The sequence below is a fragment of the Somniosus microcephalus genome, chromosome 10 (assembly GCF_052327205.1).
Source record: "Somniosus microcephalus isolate GS21.2 chromosome 10, FLI_Smic_1.0, whole genome shotgun sequence".
NCBI lineage: Eukaryota > Metazoa > Chordata > Chondrichthyes > Squaliformes > Somniosidae > Somniosus > Somniosus microcephalus.
Window position 1 is genome coordinate 212,885,357 of NC_140996.1, and position 12,330 is coordinate 212,897,686.

The window sequence follows — 12,330 nt, forward strand, 5'->3', positions numbered from 1 at the left end:
AACTAAAAGGGAACACTGTCAGTCTCGGAATAAGGTGTCGGCAATTTACAACTGAGATGAGAGATTTCTTCATTCAAAGGGTTGTGAATCTTTGGAATTCTCTACCGCAGAGGGTGTGGATGCTAAGTCGTTGAGTATATTCTAGACAGGGAATCAAGGGATATGGGGATAGTGTGGGAAGGTGGAGTTGAGGTAGAATATCACCAATGAGCTTAATGAATGGCGGAGCTGGCTCGAAGAGCTGAATGGCCTACTCCTGCTATTTCTTATGTTCTTATGAAAGTGAGCCGATCACCTGCTCAGTCAGGACATGGCATGTGGCAGAGGAAGCTCTAAGGAGAAGGGGGGGAAAAGAGATGTGCTTTAGAAACTTTAACCCTGACGTTCTGAAGTTTAGGGCTATAGCAGTAATGGGTCCTTGTTAGAGGAGTTGCATCGGGGGGTGGGTGGGAGGAAGTACTGAGTGGGGTGCTCCACAGATCGGTATTGGACCAGTGATTTCTAATTTGTATCAGAGACCTGAACTCCAACTCACTGCAAATTGATAAATTAGCAGCTGATGCCAAACTGGTATGAACCTTGGAATCGGAGGAAGCAGTTGGGAAATTACAGAATGACCTGGACACCGATGCACGTGGGCAGAGCAATGGCAAATGAAATTTAATACAGACAAATGTCATAGGACAGTAATACTGTACATAGGAAGGCAAAACGGGCAATGCAAGTGCTCCGTGAATAGTGTTGAAATAGGTACGGATGAACTTGGAAAAATACCGAGGAGTCTTAATGGACTTGACACTCCATGTCCAACCATTGCATAACAGCATTCAAAGAAATCCAGTAGAATACTGAATGATGTAAGCTAGACAGTAGGATACAAGCCTGAGAAAATCATGATCAAAGTGCACAGTACTGTACTCTGGTCAGACCACACCTTACGTGTACTCTATTTCCGGTCACCAAGATGTAAGGGAGGCATCCAAACCCTGGAGGCAGTGCAAGTCAGAGCCACAAGGTTGATCCTTAGTCTTGTAGGTCTATGATGAGCAACGATTGGAAAAACTTGGGCCTTTCGGACTTGAAAGGAGAAGTCCGAGAGGTGATACAGAGGTATACGAGATTGTACATCGTATGGAAAAGCTAAATTCAGCAAGTTGCTTTAAATTAAATTGGAAGAGTAGGTCAAGGAGTCACAGGTTTAAACTAGTTAAAGGCAAATTTAGGACTGGTATCAGGAAGTTTATCTTCAAACAATAAATGATCAATACAGGAAACTCTGTGATATCCGGCACCGACAGGACCGGCGTGTTGCCGATCTATCAAAACTGCCGGACATACAAAGTTAATGTTGAAGCATACGGAGGTTTTCATCTCCGTATCTGACAACAAACACTGTTGCTTAGCAACAGCTTCTAAAGAGTCGGCTGCAGCTGCAAGCGCCTCTAGCTGAAGCTGTTGCTATAGCTACAGACCTTGCAATGCCTGACTGGGGAAAAAAAAAAGAACGAGAACTAAAAAAACTTATAGAAAACGGCTCCTGATTTTTGCCGTTCGATCGAGTATTCCGGACATACAACCTCCGGATAAACCAAAGTTTCCTTTACATGAAATGAAATCCTGGGTGCAGTCGTGGAAACAGAAACCCTGGAATCATTTTAAGAACCATTTGGATACTGCAATTGGAGGATTTTAGGGTCATTCCAGCTGGATGAGCTAAGATGGGCCAAATGGCCTGTCGTATCTAATTATTTTGTAAAATGAGTGACTGAGAGAGTGTTCTGACAGCTAAAGCTGAAGGTTTGAATAGATTTTAAAAACTTTTCACAGAACACATCAATGTAACTTGCTGTCTGGAGAGGGAAATTACTGTTCCCAAATTGAAAATTCTTATTTGCAATGTAACCCTCTCCTTCCCCCTCCTACAAAAATTCCATAGTTCTGCTTCTGACTGTTCTTCCTTTGTAACCATGAATAATGACTCCTTTCTTAACTAATGTTAACTAATGCCGCTCCCCTGATAGTGAAGAGGGTGCTGATTCAAAAGCTTAAATTCTGTTTTCATGGTGAAAGCAATATTTAGAAAATGGCCAAATGTAGTAATTAGTATATGTGGTTAATTTATATCCATCTGTTTGTAACACTTCATACATTGGAATAGTAGCCTTCTACTGTGAAATAAAATGCTGTAAACATTTTCCCTGAAGAATTTAAGAAGACTTTTACACTCTTGTCTAGTAAAATGTTTTGCTGTAAAGTTTAAGCATGTGTGAGAATGCCTGCACTAGATTGATTCTATTCCTGTGTTTGATTTTTTACGTTCGACTGTTTTAGGGTTATTGTAGAAAAGGTGAAGGAGACTTTGTTTACTAAACCACGGAAGTATATCCGCTGCTCCACCTCCGAACCCTCGGACCCCGGATATGCTAACATCCTGGAACTTGCAGACACTATGTGCCGTTATGACTTGGATGATGTGGACATTTACTGGTTACATGCAGCAAATGAAGAACTGAGAGAAATGGGTAAGTAGGAGTTATTTTATACAGTAATGCAAGTGCATTTCTTTACCACGTTGGATGCAGTAATATTTTTAGTTGACTCTGCTAATCTGAAATTTCATGTGAATATTTCCTGGCAAGTCCAAACAAAACTTGAGAACCTGAAAAATCAAACGACTTGCTCATTCCCAGTCACTGGTTTGCAGGCTGTGGTAGATTGTAACATTTAAAACTGAGAGGAAAATACCTTGCATCTAATTTTCTATACGGGAGGCTAAATACTAAGTTTTTATTCAGTATTATCTTGTATAAGCCTACTGAGAGAACCTACTTTCCATGGTAATGGAGGACATAAATTCACTCAAACTGCAGAAATAATTAATTAGGTGATGCCCTTCATTTTTTGTAGTTAATCCTATACATACAATGCAACATTGATTAACTAGCTATATATATATTTTTTTTTAAAACTTATTTCGTTTTTTTTACATTATTTATATTTATCTCTATTACATTACTTGGAGAAACTTTTTTAAATTTAAGAAAAGATCAGTGTTTTCCCCTGCATGAGTTGTGATATTTAACTTTGGGCCAGGGAACCAACAGGGAGTTGAGGCTGGCAGCATATATATTTTTCCCCCCCAAAAAATCTCGAGTGCCATTTAGTTCATCTGCAGGAAACTTTGTGCTATCCAGCACCGACGGGACCGAGCTGTTGCCGTTCCCTTAAAACTGCCGGACACATCAGCGTTAATGTTGAAGCATACGGAGCTGAAAAGCTCCGTATCTGACAACAAACACTGTTGCTTAGCAACAGCTTCGAAACAGTCGGCCGTACCTTGGAAGCGTCTGTCGCTTAGCAACAGCTTCAGAGAGCCTGACTGTTGAAAAAAAGCGACGAGAAGAAAAAAAAAACTAACAAAACGGCTCCTGATTTTTGCCGGTGGCTCGAGTTTGCCGGACATTTAGCCTCCGGATAACACAAAGCTTCCTGTACTTGTACAGAAAGACTTCAGCGATTGACGTGGGCCATTGCATAGTGGAACATCAGGTGAACAACCATTTTTGAAATATAAAAGTGTTGGTCTTGTCTACACATGCAGTATGAAATGGGAGGACTTCAGAGAATATTAAACTCTTGAGAAGCAATGCCCTTAAGTGGTTTCCTGTTGCTGCTTGATTGACATAGCTTGAAGATAAATTGCATTTGAATAATATTAAAGGCAATTTTTTTTCTTCTACAAATTTTGATTCAGGATGTGGTTTGATTCATGAATACACTATGGAGAGAACTATAGAAGCGCTGGAGCGTCAGTGCTATGAAAACATGAACCATGCCATAGAGACTGAGGAAGGGCTGGGGATTGAGTATGATGAAGATGTTATCTGCGATGTATGCCGCTCCCCTGATAGTGAAGAGGGCAATGAGATGGTCTTCTGTGATCGGTGTAATATCTGTGTCCATCAAGTAAGTAAAAATGTTATTTATTCAAAATTGAAGTAATAAATGATTCAAAAATTGTAATGTTTCCATTTCTCCATGTTGTTGTGTCTTGGCTAATCTTTATTGTAAAATGGAGGCCTTATTTGTAAATATTACTTGGTTGGGTCGTTGCAGTACGTTTTTGTAATGAAATCCATCTAAGATTTTTAGCTTTACATCTGTACGAATGTAGGAGGTCCTGTTTGCTTTCTGTTGTGTCTCTGCTGGCTAAGTGATATTGGTCACATGGTTAGCAGGGACTAATGGGATTATATTCTAGAATGAACAAAGAAGGCATCACCGTTCCATACCAAAAAAGGGAGGGGGAAGCTCTGACCATTTAAGTTTGCAATTTTAATTGTTAAACTGGATACCATTATTTAAAAGTTCAGATTGTAACTGCAGAATCTTGGGAATCTCGGGTTATGGACGTCGCTGGCAAGACTAGTGTTTATTGCCCATCCCTAGTTCCCCATGGCAGTCCAATACAACTGAGTGGTTTACTAGGCCACTTCAAAGGGCAGTTTAAGAAGCTATACAAAGCCCTGGTTAAACCACCCCTGGCGTACTGTGAGCCGTTCTGGGCATGAGATTTGCAATGAAACCCAAGCGAGAGAGAATGTGAAACCAGGCGGAGAATGAAGTCTCTGAAATAATACTATTGCCGGGTGTCAGCCGTGGCTCAGTGGGTAGCGCCCTCACCTCTGAGTCAGAAGGTTACGGGTTCAAGTCCCAAATCCAGAGACTTGAGCACAGAAATCTAGACCGACGCTCCAGTGCAGCACCGAGGGAGTGCTGCACTGTTGGAGGTGCCGTCTTTCGGATGAGACGGCACTATTTCAAAGTAGAGCAGGGGAGTTATCCCTGGTGTCCTGGCCAATATTTATCCCTCAATCAACATCACGAAAGCAGATTATCTGGTCACTATCACACTGCTGTTTGTGGGAGCAAATTGGCGGCCGCGTTTCCTACATTACAGCAGTGACTACACTTCAAAAAATACTTCATTGGCTGTAAAGCGCTTTGGGACGTCCGGTGGTTGTGAAAGGCGCTTTTATAAATGCAAGTCTTTCTATTCTTTGAAGGATATATTAGCCTTGGAGGGAGTGCAGCATAGATTTACCAGAATGATCCCTGGACTCCCAAGAGTTAAATTACGAGGAGAGATTACACAAACTAGGGTTGTGTTCCCTGGAAATTAGATGGTTATGGGGTGATTTGGTCGAAGTTTTCAAGATAGTAAGGGGAACAGATAGGGTAGATAGAGAGAAACGATTTCTGCTGGTTGGGGGTCTAGGACTAGGGGACACCTAAAAATTAGAGCCAGACCTTTCCGGAGTCAAGTTTGGAAACACTTCTACGCACACGGGGTGGTAGAAGTTTGGAATTCTCTTCCGCAAACGGCAATTGATGCTAGGTTAGTAGTTAATTTTAAATATGAGATTGATGGATTTTTATTAACCAATGGTACTAAGAGAAATAAGTTAAATCACATCAGCCATGATCTCATTGAATGGTGGAACTGGCTTGAGGGGCTAAACGGCTGACGCCTGTTCCTAACCATATTGATGTGGGACTGGAGCCACATATATGCAGACCAGGTTATAATGGCAGATTTCCTTCCCTGAAGTGAACCAGTTGGGTTTTTGCGACCATCTGGTGGTCACTTTGTCCAGGTTTTTTGTTTACGGGATTCAAATTCTCAAACGGCCATGGTTCCTGGATTATTGTTACAGACCTCTGGATTACTAACTCAGTAACATAACCACGACATTGCAGTACCCATATAATTCTTCTGATTAACAGAGTATATTAGTAAGGAGTCAGATATTAATTGCTAATGCCTACTGTATTTCAAAACCGAAAATCACGTTGAAAGTTACAATTGTGAGCTGGCTTTCAGCTAACTGGAGGCTAATGTCTCGGAAAGCTCTTCCTCATATTTACTAGGGCTCCTTGATGCTACACTCGGTCAAATGCTGCCTTGATGTCGAGGGCAGTCACTCTCGCCTCACCTCTGGAATTCAACGCATTTGTCCATGTTTAGACTCGATAGCCGGGATGTTGTCGGGGCCCATAGCCTTTGCTGTATCCAGTGCCCTCAGCTGTTTCTTGATATCACGTGGAGTGAATCGAATTGGCTGAAGATTGGCTTCTGTGATGGTGGGGACTTCGGGAGTAGGCCTTCAGCCTTGTCTTTTGCACTCAGGTGCTCGGCTCCACCATCATTGAGGATGGGGATATTCATGGAGCCTCCTCTGCCCGTTAGTTGCTTAATGGTCCACCAGCATTCACGACTAGATGTTGCAGGACTGCAGAGCTTACAGGGAACACTGGTGGTAGGGCTGGAGTAGGTTACAGAGATGGGGAGGAGCGAAGCCATGGAGAGATTTGAAAACAAGGATGAGAATTTTAAAATTGAGGCCTTGCCAGACCGGTAGCCAGTGAAGGTCAGAATTATTTGATGTTCTTGCACTTGGTTTTCACCTATTTAGTGCATTTGGCCTCATGAGGAAGCAGTGTACATACAGGATGCCTTGCTACATTCAAGGGCACCTGCTGGTGTATTGACCAATGGATGATTTTTGTACCCTTCCATTTTTTTAAAGGGTGAGGAATGATTCTGGTGTGCTATAGGTTGTGTAATAAATACAAATGATTTTTAGAACTTGTTCATCAACTATTGATGTAGGATCCAACTCATGAAAGTTTTAAATACAGGAAACTCTTTGGTATCCGTCACCAACAGGACCGGCGTGTTGCCGGTTGATCAAAAATTCCAGATGACGGAGAGGGTTATCTACCGAGGCTATTTTTAACTAAGAAATGTGCAGTATACAGTAATTGGGTGCTCACCTACAGAATGTTGTTAAATGGATGGTGGAAGATGCTTGATTAAGTACAGTACTGCCAGTTGAGGCTAATGCAATGCAATGACTACCAGCAGCGTGGGAGACGCACAGTACCCCTGTAAAATGGCGGATCAGAAGAGACTACCGGCAGCGCGGGAGAGTCAGACTCCTGTTACAGGGGTATTGAGGTGTTCTGACTTCCGACAGCGCCAAGAAGCCGAGTAGTGGCAGTTTGGAGAACTACCCCCACTGACTAACTCTGCCACCGCGGGAGACTTGGACTGGGACTCGGCAACATTGCCGGTTATTGAGGTGTTGTTTTCGGAGTGAGAATTTTGCCGGTTAATAGAGAATTCTGGATATTTAGGTGCCGTTTAAACGAGAGTTTCCTGTATGCGCATTACGACATACTTGTTAGTCGACTTTTGTTTACCAATATACTTTCTGCTAATTTTCTTTTGCATTCAGGCCTGCTATGGGATTCTGAAAGTGCCTGAAGGTAGCTGGTTGTGTCGCACTTGTGTGCTTGGAATTTATCCACAGTGTCTTCTGTGTCCAAAACAAGGCGGAGCAATGAAAGCCACACGTGCTGGGACCAAGTGGGCACACGTCAGCTGTGCCTTGTGGATACCTGAGGTAAAAAGTGAATTTACGGATTTGTTTTAGCAGAAGTCTCCATCTATATCCTTACTGTTGTCACTCTCTCCCCCCACCCCCCCAGTGTACTTGCACATCTGAATTCAAGTAAAGCTAAAAGCTCTACGTGCATTATTTAAAATCCTTCTCCATTCAAATATTGTCTTAACATGAAAATAAATCCCTTTTTATAAAAAATAAAAAAATAAATCAATTCAAGACGCCAGCTGCTTTAGGACCAGATTGTACCACTCTTGTCCTGAGACAGCGATGACATCCTTGGGTATTATTGTAAGAACTACACCTCTAGTTAGGAAGTTGTTAACTAGAAACATTAGAGTGACTCTTTCAACTGGACTTCCAGTGGCATTTCCCACTGAAGTAACTCAACTGCACCCTACTGCAGAATAGGTTATCTTAGGTTCATGTGGGCAACGAGTAAAATAAATCCCAGATGATTTAAAAAAAAAAAAAGTAATAATGACTTGTTTTACGGTAGAATTTTCTCTTGTGCCCTCTAAGTGGAGTTTATCCAATGTCCAAGAGAAGGTCTCCCACGCCGCCACCCTCAATGGCACAATTTATTCTGATGCCTCTAAGCCACTGTTGCTGCTGCACCTTGGTTGTCTTCTCAGCAGCGTGGACTGAACATTAGAAAAGGAACACACCCACTGTACTTCCTCTCCTCTATACTGAATTCCCCGGCACTGCTGTACCTGGCAGGGGCCACAGTGCAGCAATGCAACAGTGGACTCCAGTATAATCCAGTGAGTGACCTTTCCAAAATAAAGTGACTTCCTATTTAATTCTGAATCATCAAGATCTGTTTGCTGTTGCACAAAATTTAAGTGCCATTGTTGGACCCTTGTGTACAATCAAGTAGATTACTTTGGTTGTCACTTTTTCTATCTGCGCTCTGGTTCTTGCTGATTTTACTATCTTGGAGTAGAAGTAGATGCATTGCTGATCATCTTCCAACATTCGATGGAATCTGGAACAGTACCCATGGATTGGAGGGTAGCTAATGTTACCCCACTATTCAAAAAAAGGTGGTAGTGAAAACAGGGAATTACAGACCGGTAAGCCTGACATCGGTAGTGGGGAAAATGCTTTAGTCCATTATAAAAGATGTAATAGCACAGCACTTGGAAAACAGTGACAGGATCGAACAAAGTCAACATGGATTTACAAAAGGTAAATCGTGCTTGACTAATCTACTGGAGTTTTCTGAGGATGTAACTGGTGGAATAGATAAGGGAGAACCAGTGGATGTGGTGTATCTGGACTTTCAGAAGGCCTTCGATAAGGTCCCGCATAAGAGATTAGCGTGTAAAGTTAAGGCACATGGGATTGGGGGCAAGGTATTGACTTGGATAGAGAACTGGTTGGCAGACAGAAAGCAGAGTTGGAATAAACGGGTCCTTTTCCGAGTGGCAGGCAGTGACTAGTGGGGTACCGCAGGGATCGGTCCTTGGACCCCAGCTATTCACAATATATATTAATGATCTAGACAAGGGAACTAGATGTAATATCTCAAAATTTGCAGATGACACAAAGCTGGGTGGGCGAGTGTGCTGTGAGGAGGATGTCGAGAAACTCCAGTATGATTTGGACATGTTGGGTGATTGGGCAGAAGCATGGCAGATGCAATATAACATGGATAAATGTGAGGTTGTCCACTTTGGTGGCAAAAACAGGAAGGCAGATTATTATCTAAATGGCAATAGATTGGGAGAAGGGGAAGTGCAACGAGACCTGGGTGTCCTTGTGCACCAGTCGCTGAAGGTAAGCATGCAGGTGCAGCAGGCGGTTAAGAAGGCAATTGGTATGTTGGCCTTTGTAGCGAGAGGGTTTGAGTACAGGAACAAGGATGTCTGGCTGCAGTTGTACAGGGCCTTGGTGAGACCACACCTTGAGTATTGTGTGCAGTTTTGGTCACCTTATCTGAGGAAGGACATTCTTGCTATGGAAGGAGTTCAGCGAAGATTCACCAGGCTGATACCTGAGATGGCAGGAATGACGTATGAGGAGAGATTGGGTAGATTGGGCTTGTACTCACTGGAGTTTAGAAGAATGAGAGTGATGGGCCTTCAATAACCACAAAACTAGAAGTTATAGACTTAAACAAGTTGGCTTTTAATCACTAAGATCAGAGCTAACATCTCAACACGCCGACTGGTTCCCAGGAATGAGTCATACAGATCCTGGGATCTTTATGTAAGAGAAGTCGGGGGCGGAGCCAAGAGCCAAGACCTGGAACCTCCCAGGTTAGTCGGGAAAGAGGAAGTGAAACTATACACAGTGGGGGAGGGTAATATACATGAGTGCAAAACGAATACAGGATCAAGACAAACAGATTTCATTACAGAGAGGTGATCTCATTGAAACTTATAAAATTCTGACAGGACTGGACAGACTAGATGCAGGAGGATGTTCCCGATGGTCGGGGAGTCCAGAACCAGGGGTCACAGTCTAAGGATAAAGTGTAGGCCATTTAGGACAGAGATGAGGAGGAATTTCTTCACCCAGAGAGTGGTGAACCTGTGGAATTCTCTACCACAGAAGGCGGTGGAGGCCAATTCATTAAATATATTCAAGAAGGAGTTGGATATATTTCTTAAGGCTAAAGGGATCAAGGGATATGGGGAGAAAGCAGGGACTGGGTACTGAATTTGGATGATCAGCCATGATCGCATTGAATGGCGGAGCAGGCTCGAGGGGCCGAATGGCCTACTCCTGCTCCTATCTTCTATGTAAGTCACTCATTGTTTCACTCGTTCCTCCTTGAATTTTAGGCGTAGATGATGCTTGATGCCTCTATTAAATGCCATCTGTTTTAGGTGGAAGAGATGATATTTTAGGTGCTTTGTAGGTTTTTGACTTGTGCTGATGAACCAGTGGCACTCTAATTAGCTAGCAGTGTGGAGAGCTGCAGAATGAACAATCACTGTGCTGTTTTGAGGCACTTGTGCTTGAGAAGTGTAATTGTTCGATTTGATTGTATTTTGAGGAAGGAACTTAATCCACTTGTAACTTACAATTTTGTGGTGCTGACCAACCACTCATTATTAATTATTATGAATTTATACTTGAGCATAACTAAATTATTCTTGCATTTTGCAAAATATGCAGCATCAAGCACACTAGTTCCATAAAACTGATATCAATTTTGAATGCTAAATATGTTGGAATTATAGGAGCATATCTGTGGTTTTTGTTTCCCATGAATGAAACCAAATACAGGAAACTTTGTGCTATCCGGCACCCACGGGACCGAGCTACTGCCGTTGCCTCAAAACTTCCGGATAGACCAGCGTCAATGTTATCAGATAGGAGCTTTTCATCTCCGTATCTGACAACAAAGACTGTTGCTCAGCAACAGCTTGTAAACACTCGGCCCAGTAGCTTGGAAGCGTCTCTGAAGCTGTTGCTAAGCTACAAAGACGCTTTCCATAGCCTGCCTGTGAAAAGAATGCTAGGAGAAGAAAAAACACCTAACCAAAACGGCTGCTGATTTCTGCCGTTAGATTGAAGCTGCCGGACATTCAACCTCCGGATAGCACAAAGTTTCCTGCAATTACATTTTCATTTTCATAGCAGAAATATTGCTATCCTGTGAAAATTGAAAATGTTTATTTTTTAATGTTTTTCAGCTGTTTACCTAGAAATTAATTCCATTGAGGATTCCCACCCAATAAATGGGTTGTTTGGCTTTTTTAGGAGGATATTTGTTACAAAAAGTCTGACTTTCCATGCTGGTATTCTCATTAATCTCCTTGAGGACTCCTGGCTGAGAATTGACATAATTGGTCGGTGTGTGTGTATACACGCCATTCCTGAAAAAGATCAAGCTGCTCCACTTAGAGGCTAAAAATACTAAAACTGCACATAAATCGATTCAAATCAGAATCTGCAAATCCGGATTAGCTACTCAATGTTGGGTTTGTTTCAAATTAGGAAAATGTTGAATCTGTTTTATTATGACCGTAGGTCAGTATTGCCTGCCCTGAAAGAATGGAGCCAATTACAAAAGTGTCTCACATTCCACCGAGCCGATGGTCATTAGTCTGCAGCCTTTGCAAACTGAAGACTGGTGCCTGCATTCAGGTAAGCCTATCCCAGGAGACTGTGTGGTTAAGGGGTGGGTAAATGGTGGGCGTGGTTCCCTTGTATCTGGACGGAAAGGGTCCAATGGTCCTTTCCTGCCCTTTTCATATATGTATGCATGTTTGTACGTACATGTCCAGCTGCTGCAACATTCATTCTAACTGCTTTGACCAATTGTCTTTGACTGAATGCGAAGAACTTAACTAGGCATTTGTGTCAGGGAGCTGTAACATTGTGAAGCCAAATCAGTTTCTAGTTGAAAACAGACTTAGTCGTTACCTTCAAATAAATATTAATCTATTTATAAGGGTGATTCAGTCACTGAAGTTGCTTACTCTGGGTACTCTGAGTCACACTGGGAACGAGAGCCAATGTTCTCTATTGTCAGCTGCTATTTCCAAGTACAGTTTAATTTCCTGTTTAAAAATCACTGGTATAAAAAAAAAGTAAATTTGTTTTTATTGCAGCTGTCTAATCTATATTTTTTGCTAACTGTATAATATAGACTTTAAATATTGATTAGGCACAAAGAATGGAAAATGAAGTGCAGCATTCTCTAACAGAGGTACATCTGGATTTCTCACGATACTTGGAACAGAGATAATGAAAAGGCAAAACATTTTACTCTTGCCAAGGCTGCCCTGTCCCATTCATAAAACATTGGTAACAGCAGAACTATTACCAGCAGAAGTGATTTTTCAAGCTGGATCAGTTTCCTGTGGTCTAACTTTTCCCCATTTATACACTGATTTGG

The 12,330-nt window shown here is 42.2% G+C and overlaps 1 protein-coding gene across 1 annotated transcript in view; it reads left to right on the forward strand.

Annotated features, from left to right (window-relative positions):
- The window catches only part of jade3 (jade family PHD finger 3), a 57,071-nt gene that overhangs the window by 33,525 nt on the left and 11,216 nt on the right, over nt 1-12,330 (forward strand). Inside the window, exons 6-9 of the mRNA XM_085999580.1 lie at nt 2,332-2,522; nt 3,755-3,966; nt 7,302-7,469; nt 11,460-11,576. Coding sequence (XP_085855706.1) covers nt 2,332-2,522; nt 3,755-3,966; nt 7,302-7,469; nt 11,460-11,576 — 688 coding nt within the window. The remainder of the gene's footprint in view (nt 1-2,331; nt 2,523-3,754; nt 3,967-7,301; nt 7,470-11,459; nt 11,577-12,330) is intronic.